Here is a 21,881-nt window from a genome sequence, read left to right on the forward strand (position 1 = left end):
ACAGGTTTCATCACCAAAATAAACTCAACACATCACCCAACACCATGATGGCTCGAGCTAAGGAATAAATGAGTGAGCTGGAAAACGGAGCTGCAGAACCACCCCAGAACTGCACTATCCGATCGGGCAGCCATGGCCACGTGAGCCACTGAGCACTGGAAATGTTGACTGGTTTGAATCTGAGAAGTGCTGTAAGTGTAAATTTACTAGATTTACAGTAGATTTTGAATATTTAGTAAAAGAAAAGAAAAGATATCTCATTAATATCTTTTAAAAATATCGATTTATATTTTGAAATGGTATTTTGGATACAATGAGTGAAATGAAATACGTTATTAAAGTGGACTGTACCTGTTTCTTTCTACTTTTTAAATGTGGTTCCTAGGACATCAGGCGTGGTCTGCATTACCTTTTCACTGGACAGCCCTCCTCCAGAACAGAGTGCAGAAGGGTGGCGAGAGTATGAAAAGTTAGGAATATGGAAGACAGATCCAGAGAGAAAGAACAGAGGGAAAGAAACAGCCGCAATAGAGGAAAAACGTCCAGCAGTGAATCAACAATGAGGCCGTCTGATTGGAAAGAGCCAGAGATGGGGAGGGAGGCATTCTCACTGAAGCTAGAAACAAGATAAAGATGCCTGTTTTCTTTTTTTTCTTTCCTTCAGTCAACTTAATTACCTTTATATTTGAGAAATACGATACACATATAAAGCAGCCAAAGAAATTGTTAAAAATTCCCTAAAGATCCAACAAAAGTTAACTCGCAATATTCCACCCCAGTGATATGAAAAGATGCCTGATTTGCTCCTCACCATTTAACACAGTCCTGAGGTTCTAGCCAATACCACACCACAACCAAAAAGTACAGAAAGAGGCCTCTTCTACCTGGAGGTGAAATGACTGTATATATTCCCCCCGTCATTCCCCTTTCTGGCCTCCAGGTCTGGGCCAAAGAAGCCCGTATGGGCGCCTCCTCCTTCCCAAGCAGCCTGTAATGCTCCATAAGGAGCATGCGGGGAGAACCTGGCACCCAGCCGTCACTCCTGGAATAAACTTCCTGGAATAAACTGCGCAGCGGGGCTGTGAGCAGGGCGCTTACCGACGGATGGCGTTGGCGAACTCCGCGGCCAGCTCGCTGTCACTGCACGCCGTCCTCAGTTCAGCCAGAGACAGAGCTGGGGAGGCAGCGTCCGCAGACTCCTGAGGATGTAAACACAGCCGGGTGAGGTCTGCAGCCAAGCCGAGGGCGCCCGGAGGTAGACGCGGGAGCTGACGGGCGGCGGCAGCTCCGCCCCTCGACATCCCCTCGACGTCCGCCGCCTGCTGCCCCGCGCTCTGAGCACTCACAGGGAGCTGCGCACTGGGCTGAACCCTCTACACACATGTTCTTTTTTTTTTTGCGGTATGCGGGCCTCTCACTGTTGTGGCCTCTCCCGTTGCGGAGCACAGGCTCCGGACGCGCAGGCCCAGCCGCTCCGCGGCATGTGGGATCTTCCCGGACCGGGGCACGAACCCTTGTCCCCTGCATCGGCAGGCGGACTCTCAACCACTGGGCCACCAGGGAAGCCCCACACATTCTCTTATCTGATCATCGTGACGATCCTCTGAGGCAGATACTGTCATTATCCCCTCTTTGCCAAGGAGAAAAACTAGGGCACAGGGAAGTTACACTGCCCCAGGTATTCAGCCGAGACACGGTGGAACCAGGATGCCAACTGATGCCAGGTCAGTTCCCTTCATCACTGGGTTAAGCCTCTGGTAGCTCATAAAAGTGGGAAACACATGTATCCTTGGGTTGTCCTTCCCTTCATCCCACGTCCCCTGGGGAGAGAACCAATCTTCCCTGGAGTTAGGGGCTTTACTGGGTTCAGTGGAATCATCTAGAAGACCCAGGAAAGGAGGAGGACAACAGAAGCACACATTCACAGAAGATGTGCCTTAGCATCAGACAGGAGCTTTGACACCACCTAAACCAAATCCTCCCCTTTTACAGATGAGGAAACGTAAGAGCCAGAATGCCTAACTCCTAAATGGAGTTAAGACAATTCACAAAGCAATGCTCACACCCCTCCGAGCGCTCTGCCTTCTCTGCATTTAGACAGAGGGCAGCTGCTGTGCTGTGTAATAAGCACAGGGGGCGGTGCTCACCTGACAGTTTGCTCAGCAGACATTTACAGAGGGCTGACTACAGCTCAGGCTTGAGAATAAAAAGCCCGTGCTCTGTTACGCTGAGACAGAATGTAAACAGAAGGCTGTATCATGATGGAAGGAGCGCTTCCAGGAAGTATGAACCTGGCGCTAGAAATCCAGACGACAGGGGGCGCTGGGTCCCCTTGGCCCACTGGCACAGAAACGCCACCACACGGGGCTCCTCTGGAGCAGCCCACAGCACCTGAACTCCCCCCACCCCCGTGCTCCTCCAGCTCTGCTTTCCCTCCCTCCTCTCCGCCTGGCGACCTGCAGACCCGAGCCCCCATCCACCAGCCCTGGAGTCTCTCCAGAGTCCAACACCCTCTTCTAGTGTATACAGCGGCTCCCCTCAGGGTTAACATTTCATAAGACTCCTTAAGGACAAGGGACAGCTTTGTCTCACCCAGTGCCCTTCACTGAACACGTCTGGTAATCTCTGTTGCACACAGACAAGAAGTGAAAAAACCTAATGTCACTTGGGCAAGATATGGGACCCAGCTTGCTGGCTGGAGGGAAAGTTTTAAACCAAGCATGACACCCCCCCCCCCCCCCCCCCGCCTCAGAAGCGAGAGTGGATGTTCTAGACCCCAATCTGGCCTGCCACCTGTTTTTATAAAAGGCCCACAGGGCAAGAATTGTTTTTGTTTTTAAAATCATGGAAAAAAAATTCTAAGGAATATTTTGTGATGTATAGAAATCATATGAAATTCAAATTTCAGCATCCATAAATAAAGTGTTAGAACACAGCCATGCGCCTTTGTGTCTGTATTGTCTCTGCCTTCACAGTACCATTCCGCAACGGCAAAGTTACGTAGTTGCAGCAGAGGCCACATGACCCGAAAATCCTAAAATGTTAACAGTATACCAGCCTCTGCTCCAGACTGCCTGCCTCATCTACCAACAAGTAAGACCAAATGAATAGCCCAGAAGGGAGGTATTATTGATATAGTAAATGGATCTAACATTTTTTAAAAAATAAATTAATTTATTTTATTTTTGGCTGCATTGGGTCTTCGTTGCTGCGCGCGGGCTTTCTCTAGTTGCGGCGAGCGGGGGCTACTCTGCGTTGCGGTGCGCAGGCTTCTCACTGCGGTGGCTTCTCTTGTTGTGGAGCATGGGTTCTAGGCGCGCGGGCTCAGGAGCTGTGGCTCACGGGCTCTAGAGCACAGGCTCAGTAGTTGTGGTGCGCGGGCTTAGTTGCTTCGCGGCATGCGGGATCTTCCCGGACCAGGGCTCGAACCCGTGTCCCCTGCATTGGCAGGTGGATTCTTAACCACTGCGTCACCAGGGAAGCCCTGGATATAACTTTTGAAAGGCAAAATAATCACCTTCCTCCAATTTCATTACCTGAACAACACAGAGCACTCTTATAAAAGCTCCTTACCCTAATGTAAGAAAATAAAAATAAATCATCTGGCCTTTACCATCAAAGAGATTTCTGTTCTTTGAAGCCATTCCACGAAACACAGAGCTTCCCCCAGTCGAAATAAATACTAAGAACCAGGGGGATGCACAGTCCCTGGGCCTCTGGAAAGAGCCTGAGTAGTCCGTTTGCACCACTCCCTAAGGGCGCACACACTAACGCTGGGGCTCTGTCTCTCAGGCTCTGTCCCAAAGTGACTGCTAACAAACTCAAAAGGCTGAGCAAAGATTCTGAAGCTGTTGGCACAGAACAGAGCCCCAGATCCTCCCGCGTGAAACAGCTCTGCAGAGGCTGCTGCTCACCACGATCAGACTCCCCAAGCACTGGGCACGTGGTTTCAGGGTGCACCCACATGGTGACCTTTCCAAGCTCACACTGTGTCACCTCACCCCCTGCAAAAACCCCTCAGCGATTCCTCCCCATCCTCAGGACGGCACAGCCGGCTGGTCTCCCCAGCCAGTGTATGGATTCCTCCTCCTTGGCTTTGCCCTTGTCATTCCGTTGGCCTAGGGTGGACTTCCTGGTCTGCCCTGGCCCTCTTCCTCAGGCTAGCACCCACTCTCCACTGGCTCTCAGTTCAGGAAACCTGTCCTGAATCTCCAAATCTGGCCTGTGGCCTCCCCTTGCACCGGGCATTGATCCTTGCACCCAAGAACACTGTGTCCCTGCTTTGTGATCATCTATTTGCCCATTCCAGGGCAATCTAAACTCCTGGAACAGCCTCCAGCATCTTGCCTGGACCAAATCACATCCATCACATGAACGGATGACTGAGAAGCAGCTGGGGCCTCAGGAAAGTGGCCCAGCTGGGTACCATGGCTATGGACTCCCTTGGTGCCCTTGCAGGTGAGAGGCGGGCAAAGGGTAGCTGTGGCCTCTGTGGAGCACGCGTCAGTTCTTAGCTGTTTAGCTGTTTCTTCACTGCCACACGGTATCATCAAGGTGCTTTCTTCGCAGGTACACTACTCTCGTGAAGACATCACTGCATCTGGGCCGTGAGGGGCCACTCATTAGACCAGCAAGTCAGCGTAGGCCCACAAGTCCTGGGCCCGAGACAAAGTGGGGTCAGGAGAAGCTGGCGTTTGTTAGGAACAGAAAATCTGACGCACAGAAATTCCAGCACCCTGGGGCGAGGGATATCTTTCTTTAAAGTCTGGACTATTTTTTTCTCCAGTGCAGTATTTGGAATCACTCTGAGATAGAGGCTGATGGAATGAGCTTGGATTCTAGAAAAAAAGACTTGTGCGCTAATGAAAGTGTGAGTTTGCAAGATGATATCATCGATAGCCCACTCTGTGTGATATCCTCGGGGTAATGCGGGGCTCACCTACCTCCTTCTCTGCCTCATAATGCTTCCGGCCCCCCACCTCTTGGAGTCGAGGAGGAAACAGACGAAAGGAGGAGTGGCCGTCAGCCAAACTGGGGTTAAATCCCGATTCTGCCATTCACTAGCTGTTGAGACCCCCTCAGTTCTTTTAAACCTCATTATCCTCGTGTAAATGGGGATAACTCTTCTTTCCTGAGAGTCGTGAGACTTAAGGGAGATGATACATGCAATGATCGGGTACAGAGCGATCAACCAGCGATGGTCACCGTGTGACACGGGATAGAAGGAAGAGGTGGAACCAGTATCAGACTCCGGGACCACCGCATAGATGGCTCCCTGGATCAGACCGTGATCTGTGAAAACGCTTCAACTGTATGGAACAGTTGAATTGTATGGGATTTTAACTGTCCGTAAAAGTGAGATGTTTTCAAAATGTGGATTTGGTTTCTTTGCCCGCAAAATGTCCCCTTCTTTCGAATTTCTAGAATGGCTTTCGGCTCCTATGCAAGTAAGGAAGCTGAGGCAGCAGGGTGGTGGGCAGTGGCTGGCGGGACCTGGGCAGGCGGTGAGGCCCGAGCCCCAGGGTCCCTGTGCCCCTACCTTGCCGGCCTTGTCCTTGCCGCCGCTGCTGGTGGAGCTGAGGGACCGCGTGCGCTGCTCCTTCAGCTCCTCCACCTCGGACTTCAGGTGCTCGATGTGCACGAGGTAGGCCTGCTCCTGGGCCTCCCGCGTGCTCAGCTTCAGCTCCAGGGCCTTCTTCTCCTTCTCCAGGAGGTACAGCTGGGCCTTCAACTCTGCCATCTCCTCCTGCGGAGCACAGAGCGCACGAGGCGCCCACGGGGTGAGAGCAGGGCTGGGCGGGGGAAGGGGGTCTGTAGCTACCACCCACAGCCCGGAGGGAGGTATCACTGGGCAGCTGGGGAGAACATGACCCCGAGGAGACTCGATGGCCGTCTTCACACATCTTAAAGGACGGACTCGTGCACTAAGCCATGCGCTTGTCACTAGGCACCAGAACTGAGATCAATGGAAGTTACAGGCAAGCAGACCTTGGCTCACTATAAGGAAAACCTCTCTAACAACTGGAATACCCCACGCCCACGTCCCCAGTGGTCTCATCAGCCACGACAGAAACCAGTTTTCTGGCAGGCAGAGGCTAACCATCAAAGAGGCTGTAAAAGGGTCATTCATATAAAGCTGGGTCTGACCAGGTCCCTTCCAATCCCCTTTCCTTTTCCACTTTCCATAGCACCAATCCACATATTTAATCACCCCTGATGGCAGTCTGGGGCCCTGAGCTGTGTCAGGCCACTGGGAAGCGTGCAGAGCAATGATACTGCCCCCAGCTCTTCTCTACTTCAGGCCCCAAATGAAACGAAATCGAAACAGAGCCCTTCCCGGGTGACTACGCCTCAGGTAACTTCTTCAAGTGTCTTAAAGAAGCCAAATCAGAGTTTGCTATGGAGAGAAAGAAGTGACTCCCAAATGGGACCCTGCTGTCCTGGGACCAGAGCCGGGCACCAGTGGTAATCACCAGCATTTATTGAGCATGTAACACTGTCTTAAATGTTTACACTAAGTCACTCACTTAATCCTCCCAACCTGAGGGAGGTATTAGGAGCATTTCCGTTCATGGAGGGGAAACTGAGGCACGAAGAGGGAAATCCACCAGCTCAGCCCACAATTACTGGGTAAACTGCGGAGCCCGAGTTTGAACCCAGGACGTCTGGCTCAGAGCCCAGGTAACCACTAAGCTATACTCCCCCTCCCCGGCCCCGCTTTCAAGGTGAGCCCATGCATGACTCTTGTCCCTCACCTCTGCTGGAGGGCAAGTCCAGCACCCCGTGACCACCCGGTCAGTCTCCCCAGCTACCTCTGTCATCTTACTTCATAACACGGGGGCACTGCCTTGAGAGGGATTCACCAAGGTCACCCCCGAAGTGACCCTCCTCTGAGGTGACAAGCCAGGCCTGCTGTGCTCTCCTGGGTAAGCCAGACCTGGGGAGTAGATGTTCTCACCGCCAACATGGGGAAACACCTAGAGGGTACCCCCCGCGGCCAGTCGTACTCAGGGCTGGGGGCGTTAGCCATGGAGAAGGCAATGTGCCGAGCCGAGCGACCACTGAAAAGAAGACGCCAAACCTTTCCTAACAATGACGTAGAACCAGGAGGAAAGGTGTCTCCATACCCTGAACCTTCTCATCTTTTGCCGTCAGAAGCCGGATTCTGAAGGTTCTGACAGCACTGCATCCTGAGCTAATGTGGACAGTCACACCCAGAACAACCGTACAGACACAAGCTTGAAAGAAGGAAAGATGGCTCCACGGGTGCCGGAAACAGGCCCTCCACCCAAGAGGAAAGGCAAGGTGGCCCCAGCACCGGCCTCCGGAGGCATCAGGCAGGCAGGGAGGCCCCAGCACCTGTGCAAGGGCAGGGCAGACAGCCAGGACTGAGACCCCACCACCACCACCACCACAGGAGCCAGGACTCTCCAAGTGCCGCCTCGAGAGGAGACAAGAAGACCTCCCTGTGGTGAGGATGTGGCGAGGAAACATGTCATCACTCAGGCTTCGGGTGGGAGAAGAAAGAAAAGCCTCTTCTGAGGAATCATGGAGGCATGAGGCATGTGTAGATACGCTACAGGAATCTTCAGCCAAGAATAAGGCAAAAACTAGCCCTAAACCTCTGAAACCCACGGGTCCCAACAGATCTAAGGACACAACCGTTTACAGGGACATCTCCACCCAGGACCCGCGGGACCCCAGGGAAGACACAACCTCCACCAGGGGGGAGCTGGCACCCACGTTCTCCTCCCAACACACACACACGCGCGGAGAGAAAACAGAAGTGAGTCACGGTGAGGTAGAATCGGCATGTAAAGAACCAGAATTCACAAGGAAGAAGACAGAAAATAAATATTTAAAGCAATTAAAGAGAAAAAGGAAGAGGAGTCACAATGAAAGGATGGGATATTCAAAACAGAAGAGTGGGTTTGAGAAGGAGCCACGTCAGTCATCTAGAAGTCAAAAGCTGTTTACTAAAGACCAAGTACAAGTGAAAAAACCCAGAAAACGCGAGTCTCTCAGCAGTTGTAGCCTAGAACCAAACGGTGAAATCCAACAAACTCTGCAGCAATGGACTTGGTGTGGGCAAGCACACATCCCTGAACACACTATTAGGGACACACAGGGAAGGGAGGTGACTCCGATGTTTTTCTTCAAAAAACGCCTAGTGAGGAGGGAACCCAATGGCTGCCCCTGGGTCACGACATTATGGGTTCTCTTTCTTCCAGCTTTTTATAATTCCTACTTTTTGGGAAAATTTCTCTGATGCGTATACATTTTATTTGCAAGTAGCAAAGGGAATATTAGAGCTTTTATTTCACCAAAAATATCTTTCCTGGCCAAAATAACACTGAATTTATCGCACAACATATTGGCCTGAACATAAAAGAAATCTAGAGTCTTTGGCCAAAGGAAACATGATGTTTGGAAGAAGTAATGGAAGGGCAGCTTCACAGTTCATGCCACAGGGTGCAAAGGACCACAGAGAGGGGAAAAGGCACCGCGGTTATGGACACAATGCCTGGCTCGTGGGCAGTGAGGGGGGAAATCAGCCAACGTCGCGTGAGGGTTCCCTAGCGGGAGTCAAGTGAGGGTCTGAGCTGAGACGGTGAGGCCAACATCTGACCTGAATCTGCTGCCACGGCCCAAAGTCCTCCCAGGCTCCACCCAGGCTCCAGCTCGAGCAGCCACGGAGGGCAGGGATGTGCTGAGCAAGTCACCCCGGAGGGTGACAGGGATGAGGGCTACCGATGTTCCACACAACGCCACAGGGACAAGGGGGTCAGGAAACCAGGGCTCTTGTCCAGATGCCGCAACTGGCCTCGCCCCGTCCTCCCTGCCTCACCTTAACGTCAACATCAACCCGGGAAGCACCTGCAAGTGTTCTGGAGACCAGGGCTCTTTTCACGCGGACAGAGGCTGCGCCCCCCCAACCCCCACCACCGCAGAGGTCTCTCCTGGCTTCTCTTGGAGACGAGGTGTTCCATTCTGGCCTGGGACCCCCTGAGGTTTCTCCAGTGCTCAGCTCACCTCTCCAGGAACACATCCAGCTCAAGTGACCCCCAGACGTACTGAAACCATCCCTGTCTACACACGAGGCCCTGCCTGTCCAGGGGAGAGGTGGCTGACCACGGCTGGGCTGACCACTACTGAGAGGCCTTTTTGTACTTCCTCCTGGTGACAGCGGAGTGAACGGGACCCGGGTCTGAGAAGAGCGCCCCACGCGGATACCTTCATGGCCATCAGCTCCTGCATCAGCACCGCGTTTTCGAGGTCTAGCCGCTGGCTGTCTCCCCGGGGCTTGACGTCGTAGCTGAGAGGATCGATGTGGATGCTTTCCAGCTCCAGCATGGTCAGCTTGACCGCGGCCCTGTCATTCCTGAGCTGCTGGATGTAATCCTTCAGCCTCTGCTCGTCTTCCTTAGTAAACTCTGTATCGCAGCTACTGGCTGTGGAGCTGGTTGTGCTGAGAAGACAAAGAAAACCCATCGCACTTCCAGTCGCTGCCAGCAGGTCTTCTCCCCCTCCTTCTTCTCCACACCCTCCCCTCTCCAACAGTATTTAGATGGTAATCCAAAAACAACAACGAAGAAAGCATTCTTCATGGCATAGTAAATTGATAGCACCTTTTGGGAGAGAAATGAGTAATGAAGAATATCAGAAAATGTTTACACCCTTTAAGACAAGGTGTGGACCCTAGAAATGAAGTCTAAGGAAAAGATTCCACAGAAGCAACAAGATACACATGTACAAAGACGTTTCACGGAATGCAAGGTTTAGTGAATTATAGTACATATCAAAAAGAAGGACATGATGTGGACATTACAGGAATAATTATGGTAATGGTGGAGAGAGTTTGAGTGAGGAAACAGGATGAAAAATACGTCATAAAAATAGGTGTATATATGCATAGGACTTAAAAAAAGGGATATGTTAAGGGAACAAAGCAAGGTGAAGAACAAAATACCTATGGCATGACCTACAGACTGTGTGTGTGTGTGTGTGTGTGTGTGTGTGTGTGTACACATACGCACTGTGCACGCACACATCTCAGACTGCTGACAGCAGTCCCCTGGGGGTGGCAGCTGGACGGAGTGGTACTGATGGGGGATCCTCTGCGTCATGGCTGAGTATAAAGTCCACCACAGGGACTCAGGCTGGTCCAAGGGGCCCCTGGCCACCCATGCTGAATGGGGACCAAGCAGGGGCTGGCAGTTCTGAGGAGCACCTAGGGCTGGACCCCGGGAACGTGGTGGTCCATGAAAGTTTCTGTGGGTTCCCGAGTACCATGGAAGGGTGAGAACCACAGGAAAACTGAGGCTTGCTGCTCCAGACGGTTGTAGGCTGTCCCCCCTGGCTCAGAATGAAGCCCACTGTACCCAGTTCTCAAGCACTTGAGGCCAGCATGCACCTACGGCGGTTTCTCTGGACCCACCTACACTTGACGTAGCCCTTATGGAACTGGCTTTGGAAAGATGGCAGAAAAACAAGCAGGGACCCATTTAACTCTCATCCCAATAGTGCAGGTCGGCATTATCATCTCTGTCGTTACAGATTTGGAAACGGAGGTTCTGAGTCATTAAGTAGCTTGCCTGGTCATGAGGACGGAAACTGGTGCAGCTCGACTTGGGCCGCAGTCTCCCCATTCCACAGCCCTGTCTCCCCAAGATTCCTGTTGTTGGAAGCTGTGCCAGGAGCAGGGACTGGTATCCATAGGCTGTTGGCTGCCCTGAGGCCAGGCCTGCCCTCCTCAGCTCACACGGGAACAGGGGTAACAGGCCAAGACCCCAACACAGCAGATGCATCTCCTCCCCGTAACCTCGATGTGACCAAGGGCCATTCCACTCTTGTACGTGACACATTAACAAGAAGTCGAGGCTTCCGGGAAGAGAAGGGTGAGAAGAGATGGTAGGCCGTGCACACAAGGAAGAGAACTTCCTAGGGCCTGGGGTGGTGTTCAGGTCAGAGAACTCCTGCCAGGACTGGAGGTCCCCTACCATCCTTCACCCCCCCAACCCCCATCAGAACAGGTGGGATGTTCCTTAGAGATGAAGGGAGCAAGACGAGTCTGACCAACACACAACACCTTTTCAGAGGCTGTGACGGCCAGTTACACGGGTCAGCTGGGCTAGGCTATGGTGCCTAGCTGCTTGGCCGAACGCCCCTCTTAGATGTCGCTGTAAAGGTATTTTTCACATGTGATTGACATTTAAATCAGTAGACTGAGTAAAGCAGATTACCCTCCGTAGTGTAGGTGGGTCTCATCCAATGAGTTGAGGCCTTAAAAGAAGAGATGGAAATCCCCTAAGGAAGAAGAAATTCTGCCTCCAGACTGCCTTTGGATTCAAGCCTGCAACATCACCCCTTCCTGGGGTCTCCAGCCTGCCTGCCCTGTAGATTTAGGACTTGCCAGCCCCCATAATCAAATGAGCTAATTCGTTAAAATCAGTCAATCAGCCAGCCTCTCCATCCATCCACACACACACCTGTTGATTCCGTTTCTCTGGGGAACCTGAATACAGCGGTGCTGCCTTTACCTGGGACCCGAGCATCTTATATGCTTTGTAGATTTAGAGGTAGCACGACTCAAACTCTCTGTGCCTAGTTCCTTATCTTTAAAATGAAAGTAATACAGTTCATACTTCCTAAGGTTGTGGTGAGGATTAAATGAGGTAAACCGAAAGTGTCTGGAATAGTGCCCAGCACTCAGTAAATATAGCCATCATTCATTCATTCAAGAAATATTGGGGTACTTACTGTGGGTCACTTTTCTAGGCCCTAGAAAAATCTCTGTCTTCATGGAACTCATATTCTAACAGGGGAGACAAACAAGTAAAACAGACAGCACATCAGACAGGGAGAAGTACCAGGGAGAAAAATGACGCAGTTATGGGGATCACAAAGAGGGCGTGGGGTGATTCTTGCAAACAGAGTTCGAGGAGTAGACGTGAAGAAGGTGAGAAAGGGAGCTATGTGGGTATCTGGAGGAACAGGGAGGCAAGCAGACGATACAGCAAATGCAAAGGCCCTGAGGCAGCAAGGCCGCTGGCCAGCAAGAATAAGACTGTGGCTGAATGGGGGTCAGCCAGGGGAGAGGGAGGAGAGCTGGTCAGACAGGAGGGTATGTATGTGGGGGGCAGCATGCCACGTCACATAGGGTCTCATAAGGGCTGTGTCTTTTTCTCTAGAATTAGAAGCCACTGGAGGGTTTGTAATAGAGGAGTGACATGATCTGCCTTCCATTTTAACAGGATCCCTCTGGCTGCTGTACTAGGAGAGATGCAGGGAGGCAAGGGCAGAGGCAGGAGACCTTTTGGGGGCTACTGCAACAAGCTTAGGGGAGACGGTGGAAGCTGAGAAGGCAGGAAGTAGGTTAAAAACTACTCATCATCAATGTTATGTGTTCTCAAGCTGTATTTTAAAAAGGACGAGATGGGACAAGCAGCAATACCCTCCAGTTGGAACACTTCAGGTGCAATTGCATAAAGAAACAAAGCAGCCCAAGAAAAGCATGAAGGAGCAACCGGTACCGCCAGCAGAGGGCGCTGAGGAGCCAGTGGGGGCTTCTGAGGATGACAGCTGCCCAACAAGAGGGATTCATCCTAGGGAGGAAACAGGGTCCCTCCCTCAGGATCTCAGCCTTCGGTAAAGACCTGTTTTGCAAACAGCTCGGTGACAGGCATGCCTTACACAAAACCATTCAACAGGACTCCTCAACGGAACTTGCCTTCATGGACTGTCAACACAACGTGGAGGGACAGATGCCTAAGTTTCCACACATGAGCCACAAAATCAGAGCGAACTGAAGCTGTGGCCCTGTTCACGGAGCATTGCACGGGGCTGAGTGTGGAGATGTGCTCCCAGGCATGACGTGTTTAGACAGCGCGCTGCCGGGAAATAGCAACACTGCTCTTCCAGTGAGTGGGGAGGAGCTTCAGGTAGGAGATCCTTTCCCGTGAAGCTGGGACCCAGCAAGAGAGGCTCACTTTACAACTGTAGTTCTTTTCATTAAAAGTCGCTTTGGAAAATTTTAAATATAGAGAAAACGCAGAGCTAAACCAATATCTGGGTGACCTTTTGTCATATTTTCTTTGAAATGCTTTTTTAGAAATATAACACACTTGAGCCACCCTTTGATTCCTGTCACTTAAAAAAGAAATTTCATGCAAATCAAAACTACAATGAGGTACCACCTCATGCCGGTCAGAATGGCCACCATTAAAAAGTCTACAAATAACAAATGCTGGAGAGGGTGTGGAGAAAAGGGAACCCTCCTATGCTGTCGGTGGGAATCTAATTTGGTATAGCCACTATGGAAAACAGTATGGAGGTTTCTCAAAAAATCAAAAATAGAATTACCATATGATCCAGCAGTCCTACTCCTGGGTATATATCCAGACAAAACTATAATTCAGGGCTTCCCTGGTGGCGCAGTGGTTGAGAGTCCGCCTGCTGATGTAGGGTACACGGGTTCGTGCCCCGGTCCGGGAAGATCCCACATGCCGCGGAGCGGCTGGGCCCGTGAGCCATGGCCGCTGAGCCTGCGCGTCCGGAGCCTGTGCTCCGCAACGGGAGAGGCCACAACAGTGAGAGGCCCACGTACCGCAAAAAAAAAAAAAAACAAAAAAAACTCCCCAAAAACTGTAATTCAAAAAGACACATGCATCCCTATGTTCACAGCAGCACTGTTTACAACAGCCAAGACATGGAAACAATCTAAATGTCCATCAACAGATGAATGGATAAAGATATGGTATCTATATATAATGGAATATTATTCAGCCGTAAAAAAGAATGAAATAATGCCAGTTGCAGCAACATGGATGCAACTAGAGATTATCATACTAAGTGAAGGAAGCCAGAAAGAGAAAGACAGATACCATATGATATCACTTGTATGTGGAATCTAAATTATGGCACGAATGAACCTATCTATGAAACAGAAACAGAACCAGGGACATGGAGAACAGAATTGTGATTGCCAAGGGGGAGGAAACTGGGAGAGGGATGGAGTGGGAGTTTGGGATTAGCAGATGCAAACTGGTATATATAGAATGGATAAACAAGGCGCTACTGTATAGCACAGTAAACCATATTCAATATCCTGTGATAAACCATAATGGAAAAGAATATGAAAAAGAATGTATATATATGTATAACTGAGTCACTTTGCTGTAGAGCAGTAATTAACACAACACTGTAAATCAACTATACTTCAATAAAAAATTTAACAAAAATTTCAAAACTCTAAGGACAGTAGAAGCTAGAGTTCTTTAATTATTCTGCAGGCCCTGAAAGGATAATATGTTGGCATATTTTCCATTTAGCGGGACTGGTGTTCCCCAGTGGTTGTCAAAGAGCAGTCGAGGGGCTGACCACGGCAGCATCCCCTGGGAACTTGTTAGGAATGCATGTTCCCAGGCCCCACTACCCAGACTCACAGAGTCGGGAACTCGGGGGTGGGGGTGTGGGGCCAGCCATCCGTTTTAATGCACTCTCCCACTGACTCTGAGGCACAGCCTGGTTTGAGAACAACTGGTCCACCCCACAGGATAACTGGGCATTTGCAAAGTAGCCTGTAAAGTAACGGCACCCCATCACAAATTCTCTAGGGAGAGCCACCGTGCTCTTGGGCTGATCTGGTGGGTACCAGTGATTCTGAGCAGGTCTCTGACATCAGGCAGACCTGAGTAAACATTCTTCCTCTGCCAATGCCTAGCGTTATGGCCCAGAGTAAATCACCCAACCTTTCTGGGCTGTGACAAAGTGGGGATACTAACAGTTGCCATGTCACCAGGCTATGGAAATGAGACAATGGGTCCTGAAGCCGGCAGCCCACACACAGCACTTGCTCTGGGTGGGGAGGAAGCACAGCTGTGCCAGTGGCCCCGAGACACCCAACATCAGGCTCAGGGCCTCCTCCCTCCAGGGATGTCAGCCACCTAGCAGGTCCTGCAGAAAACCACCCATCTGCGGGGGAAGCAGAGCAGCAAGTGTTGACCGGACTTGCAAACCCCCAGAACTGCCTGGGAGACACCAACATGGGGGGGGCAGGGCAGAGGCTGCCAGGCTTTGGGGGGTCCTGGAACCCTCTAGGGCCTGGCGCCCGATCCCAGGCCAGGTGGCGAAGGCTTTTGTTTCACCATCCCTTCTGTGCGTATAGTTTTAAGAAAGGAAGAAAAAGAAAAAAGGACAAAAGATCTCCCTCCACTGATTTTACCCCTGTGGGAAGCTCAGAGCTGTAAAGTGCTTTTCCAGGGGAAAGTTTAATTTCAAGGTAAGCACCTAGCCCCGCTGCCCCTCTCCAGCTTCCCTCTCTCCCTTCCAGGACACCAGCGGGGAACAGATCAGGCGAGGTTAATTACAATTCTGCTTTGTGCTCTTAATGGACCACCGCGGAATATGATTATGACAGTGGTAAGAGGAGGGGAAGCCGCGGCCTTTTCTCCGGCCTCCTGCAGACAAAGGCGCTGTCGGTCTCCCGAGGGCCTGCCGCCGGCTGACTGCCGGGCTGGGGTTAAGTCATCCATTAACTCTCCCGGCTCGGAATGCCGGGTGAGCTCAGTTGTCAAGGGGGAATAAATCACTTTCCCAGTGGGCCGAGTTACTCTTCCTCTCCAGGGTGAGAGGGATTGCGGGGAGGGCTGCAGAGGAAGCAAACCCCAGCTGGTCCCAGGATTCTGGGGCCGCACATTTTTGCCTTCTCCCCCGGTTTTTTGAGGAGCTGGGCCAGGTTGCGAGGGTTTCTCCTTCCTTACCATGATGCTCTCTGCTTGAGCTCCCCTCGGCTGGCTCTGCTCTGCGTCCATTAGTCGCCAGCTGCCAGCTGATCTGTCTGCTCACCGCACACAAGCGCACGCCGGCCAGCCTGGGGCAGCCCACCCTCCTGCCCGCCCTGTTCACAGTGGGACGCGGATACAGCAGTTTATTTAAGCAGCCGTCGATTTCAAATGTCCTCTCTTCTGTCCCTCTCCACCATGTCCCAGCCCTGTCCTGAAGACAACTCCCCATCCTGCTTTTAGAAGAAAAATCCTTTTTTTTTTTTTCAGCTTCCTCATCTTGTCTCAGCAGAAAGAGAGAAGAACATATTATTTCTTTTGCCTTGAAAACCAGAGGCGGATTTTTCCTGGAGTTTTTATCAATGTCTTACCTGGCCCCAGTTAGGATCTCATTTACACCAAGGAGGAGCTCACTTTCAGAAGGAAAGGGCCACTAGGGGGCCTTCTGTTGGCCGAGCATTTTGAATTTATTTGAAGGAGGGGGTCAGGCCAGTGACATTCGACCCCCCTCCTCTAAGCAGAAGCTTGGGCCTTGTCAGCTGCCTGAAGTTTGCAGTGTTGCGCTGGGTATCCCCCCATGCCCCCCTACCTCTTTTTTCTGACAATTCTTTGTCACATAGGACTAAAAGTACTCAACACAATCCAAACCTCTTAGGTCTGAACGCTCTCAAAGGATTATCAGAATTCTCAAGGAGAAGCGGTTTGGGGAGGAAAAATTATCTAAAAAAATACAGTTGACTCTTGAACACCATGAGCTTGAACTGTGCAGGTCATTTATACGTGGGTTTTTAAAAATACATACAGTACCATGTTTACGATGGGGGCCGGGGGAGTCCGTGGTGGGTCCTGGAACGAATCCCCGGTGGATACCCAGGGGATGACTACATGGGTAGGGGAAATCTTCTGCCAGATAACTGAAGTCCTCAAAAACTGCCTGGTTCCAGAAACTCAGCTGACAGTGGAAGGCAAAATGAGAGACACATTTAGGAGATGGATTCGTTATATGGTCTTTATATGGTGCCGTTACGATGGGGTTGGGAACCAGGCATCTCTAAAACAAATATTAAACTGCTCCTGAGTTGGTTGCCAATAACACACCAAGATGGACACCATCTAGACCTGACACCTATACTGCTGCTAACGATTTCTCTGACATTAAAAACATTAAACATTTTACAGTCGGCACTCCCTAGCTAAGAATTCCGCATCTGCGGATTCAAGCAACCGCGGGTGGAAAATCTTTGGGGGAAAAAAAAAAAATCCAGAAAGTTCTAAAGAGCAAAACTTGAATTTGCTATGTGCAGGCAACTATTTACATAGCATTTACATTACACTAGGTATTTTAAGTAACCTACAGATGCTTTAAAATATATGAGAGGATGTTTGTAGGTTCCAATGCAAATATTACAATGTTTTATAGAAGGGACACTTGAGCATCCTCAGATTTTGGTATCCACAGGAGTCCTAGAACCAATCGCCCAAGGATACTGAGGGGTGACTGTAAATGATTTTCATCACTCATAATTAAGAGGTACAGAGTAAAATATTAAGCGTATGTTTTTGCCTAGAGATTGGCCAAATTAAAAAAATGTATACTACCCAGTTTCAGCAAGGGTGTGGAGGAAGAGGCCCTCACACGCTGGCTGGATCATGTATGGAAGGGCTCTCTGACATTTGAAACAACAGTCACTTTTGAGTCAGCACATTCTGCTTCTGCTTCTGTGGGAATTGGTCCCACAGAAACTGCACGAGGGGGGCAGGTATAAGGACAAGGATGGTGACTGCAGCAGTGTTTTAATAGTAAAAAACTGGATACAAACATCCCAACAAGAGGAAGCTGTCTCAATACACGACGAACTGCCATCCAATGGGAGACTGGGCACTACTGAAAAGAACGACACACGTGGAAAGATGCCTAAACATATAATACTAAGGGGAAAAAGCAAGTTTCAAGAGAGTCCACCTAAATAGGATCCTTATTGGGTTAAAATGAGATGGAGTCACATTTTTAAAGATGCCATGTGTTGGTCTGCTGACGACACACCCTCCGCCTTCTTCTGGGACCTACCCCTTCTCTCTGCCCACGTGGCTCCTGCAAGAACTGTCGTGGCCACGGATGACTGACTGGGTAGGCACTTGAGCCCAACTGGGCTAGATGTTCCTTCCCAGGATTTTCTTACTTGACACCAGAGAAACCAGTCAGCCTGGTATACTAAAGCAGGTGGTGTGCTGGTTTTCTGTCATCTGGGGAGCAGCCTGTAGCAGGGAAGAGGTGAAAGCCGTGTGCGGAGGCCAGACTGGCCAGGTGTGGCCTGGCCCAGCTGTGCCCAGGTGGCCGGTTCTCCTCTGCCCCGGCTCACTGTAGCCCTCTGCCCAGGTACGCGGCTCCTCTGTGGCAGACCTGATATCCTTCCACCAAGACCCCCTTTTAAGCTATTTGAGTATGTTTCTGTCATTGGCAACCAAAGGTCTAGGTCATAAAAAACGGACACTTAAATCTGTGAGGATACGCTCCAAACTGTGTGCAGTGTCCTTTCCAGGGAGGGTCCTAGCACGGGGAATTTTATGTCATGCTTGGATTTTAACTGTTCAGTTTATTTTTACAATGAGCATATAATTCTTTTGAGATCAGCAAGTTAGGTCTTAAAAAAAGAAAAGCAAAAGCATTTCGGGTCTCTATCTAGTTCCCATAGAACCTAAACGATAAGTGACGAGGAGGCCTTTCGCAGCAGGCCTGAGCACCATGCTATGCTGTCATGTGGAGAACTGTGTCTGAGCTGGGCTTCAGAATTTACCAGCACTTCTAAGCATTAATCCCAAGGACTCTGGATGGACTCTCCTGGTACTTGGATGGGGAAAGCACCTCTGGTTTTCAGAGGGAAGTAAAGACGCCTATTACGACAGGCAGACCTAGTCTGACTCTCATGCCCGGAAGCTTGCTGGTGGTGGGGCACAGGCCTGTCCTAACTGGATGGCTGTTTCAGTCCCATTTACCCTTTCAATGGACGTGCTGCCACGGTCCTCAGCCTTTCTTTCCATCTCAGTGAAACTTCATCTTAATCTTAAGACTGACTTGGAGGGTGAGGGCTGGGAGCCCCACCACTCTCCAATCCAATTTGGGGATCACGCCCCAGTGTGAGTGGTCAGCCAGGTGGGACCCCGGCTCCCTGGGTGTTCCCAGAGCTCACCGCAAGGCTGCAGTCACCAGTCTCACAGCCTCAACCCGATCCACACCTGGTGGCAGGACAAAAGGGACTCCAGCCTCCATGAGGACAGACTTGCTGTGGCTTACTCTGTCTTGGCCCCTCGTCCTTTCGTAGATTTAGATCGATGACTGTGCTTCCACCCGGTGAGCTGAAACTGTGATGCTTGACCAAAAGGGTGGGCTTGACTGAGAATTCCTATTCCCACTTCTCATCCATTTAGTCCACTTGCCTCTCTGTCGTGATACATTGATAAAGCTATCCAGGCAACCCACATTACCTAGTTACTCTGCCCATTAAGATAATTACACTTTCTGATGCGGCCATGGCTGTATTTTTGCAAAAAAAAAAAAAAGAAATGTTTCAAAACTGAAACAGCAGCAGCCCTGGGCTCCAGACTGCAGAGTCAACTGATGGGCTGCCTACCGTTTTTATTCTCCTTGCTGGTAAGCCCCTCAGCTGCTCCCTTCTGAAACCACGACCTTGCTGTTACCAGGGGCTGCCCTGTGCTGCCAGAAAGGCGTCTGGAGGCCCGGTACTCAGCATTCCCTTCCTGAGACCTGGAGGAACAGCGGGCTGACTCTCTGGTTAGAATTCTGCCAGCTGGCTACAGGGGGAGGGGAGGCGACTGATGGAGCCACAGAAAGCCTCCAACTCAGAAAGCCTCTTGTCTTTCTTTCTTCCATAATCTTGACATGTGGGAATGGCTGAGTGGAATGGCAAGACTTACAAACAAAATTAATTATTATAATTATGAAAGCATCTGGTGGTCTGGGACTTTTTTTCTGAGCCACGCTGAACCTAAGCAGTCTGGCTGTATCAGGTCCCAAGAACGTGTGTTGCCACGTGAATGCCTGTAACCCCCTCTCTGAGCTGCTCTGATTTGGGTGGGAGTATGAAAGGGAACTTTTAAGGAGAATTGAGTAAAATCTGAGCTAAAGGTCTCTGTACTTTGATGCAAAGATCCATTGAAGACTGAATTTAGTTCAAGAGCCATTCTTCAGTGAGGTCATCCTTGCAAACTGAAACTATGTTCTGAGTCTATGTCAACCTACTGAAGTACATTACCTAAAATGAAGCTTCTCTAAGAAGCCTGTCTCAAAAATCAAGGCTCATCTATACATTAAAATATTTCTAAGAAATATTCACAATCAGGGTCTCCACTGAATAGCTGGTGAGAAAACATTCCCGCTCCTGACTGGCTCTAAATGTGTCTCTGATTTAGATTAAAACAACAAAATTATTTTGCAGGTGGGGAGGGATGAGCAAAAGATCTGTAACACACCCCTTATAAGCCACTGAAATGGTACACAATTCCTGTCAACCCAAGTCTCGTGTTCACTAATGCAACAGAACAGTATCATTGACAACATGAGAACTACATTTTTATGCTAAATGAAGGTGGAAATTATAGATTATACACATTGGGAAAAGTCATTAAGAAGAGCATCTGCTTTCTGTGTTTAAACAGAAGAATCTGGTTTTAAGAAAAAAATAAATTATAATCTGTGCTACCCTGAATAAGACAATTGTTGCTGCAGTCCAGAGGAAATAAGTCCCTTGTGTTTGTGGGCACCTGGCCAAGTACGTTACTGGGAATGTCCCCTTTCCTGAGGCACCAGGTCCAGGACAGTTAAATCTGCACTTCGGCAGATGGCTGGGTCCTACCAGTGGGAAAGACAGATGGGACCATTAAGTTTCTCTCAGGTACCGAAAAAAACATCAGTATCTCTCCTTTTGCTCTTAAGATTGAATCCACCCTTATGTGGCTTTGGTCACTTGACCTGCAAGCAGACACTGTTTTTTTTTTTTAAATCATGAGATCCAACCTGGCCTAGTGAAAAGAATAATATGCTTGGTGCCAAAGTCCTGGGCTCAGGTTCTGATTTCCCTCTTATCTATCAGCCTTATTTAGGCAAGTCACTCTCTCACCTCTGAGCCTACCCTAGGTTTTCTCACCTATACAAATGGGGTAAGTTACCCTTCCTGTCTTTTGTGATTTGGTCATCACATGACAATCTCTAACAAAGTACTTTCTAGACAGAACTGGGATGTAAAGGGAAGGCATGCTATTTGCAGCAACAGGGATGGACCTAGAGATTATCACACTAAGTGAAGTCAGACAGAGAAAGACAAATATATGATATCACTAATATGTGGAATCTAAAATATGATACAAATGAATTTATTTATGATACAGAAATGGAATCATAGACATAGAAAACAAACTTATGCTTATCAAAGGGGAAAAGGGGTGGGCTGGGATAAATTAGGAGTTTGGGATTAGCATATACAAACTACTATATACAAAATAGATAAATGACAAGGTCCTCCTGTATAGCACAGGGAACTATATTCAGTATCTTGTAATAAACCATAATGGAAAAGAATCTGAAAAAACAATATCCATATATATATATCCATATATCCATATGTATCCATATAACCAAATACACATCTCCATGTATCTCTATATCTATATGAATCACTGTGCTGTACACCAGCAACTAACACAACATTGTAAATCAACTATAATTTTACAGAAAGAAAGAAAAAGGGAAGGCATTCATGTTTTTAGGAGTTTTGGTGGCAAGAAATGAGAAGGTCATTAGAAAAAATTTCATTCTGACCCTCTACCCACATCCAATAGAATCCAATGGCTTCCGCAAATTATGCTTAGCAAGGTGTTCACTGCTTTCCTCCCCATCTTTTTTTTTTTTTTTTTTTTTTTGCGGTACGCGGGCCTCTCACCGTTGTGGCCTCTCCCGTTGCGGAGCACAGGCTCCAGACGCGCAGGCTCAGTGGCCATGGCTCACGGGCCCAGCAGCTCCGCGGCATGTGGGATCCTCCCAGACCGGGGCACGAATCCATGTCCCCTGCATCGGCAGGCGGACTC

At 49.7% G+C, this 21,881-nt stretch overlaps 1 protein-coding gene across 2 annotated transcripts in view; it reads right to left on the reverse strand.

Annotated features, from left to right (window-relative positions):
• Nucleotides 1-21,881, reverse strand: part of MCC (MCC regulator of WNT signaling pathway) — a 360,524-nt gene that overhangs the window by 21,377 nt on the left and 317,266 nt on the right. For both annotated transcript variants that reach the window (XM_082836200.1, XM_082836201.1), the window contains 3 exons: nucleotides 9,235-9,469; nucleotides 5,540-5,746; nucleotides 1,099-1,199 (listed from right to left, as the gene is read on the reverse strand). In XM_082836200.1, coding sequence (XP_082692326.1) covers nucleotides 1,099-1,199; nucleotides 5,540-5,746; nucleotides 9,235-9,469 — 543 coding nt within the window. The remainder of the gene's footprint in view (nucleotides 1-1,098; nucleotides 1,200-5,539; nucleotides 5,747-9,234; nucleotides 9,470-21,881) is intronic.

Source organism: Leucopleurus acutus (genome assembly GCF_964270905.1).
Source record: "Leucopleurus acutus genome assembly, chromosome: 3".
Taxonomy (NCBI): Eukaryota; Metazoa; Chordata; class Mammalia; order Artiodactyla; family Delphinidae; genus Leucopleurus; species Leucopleurus acutus.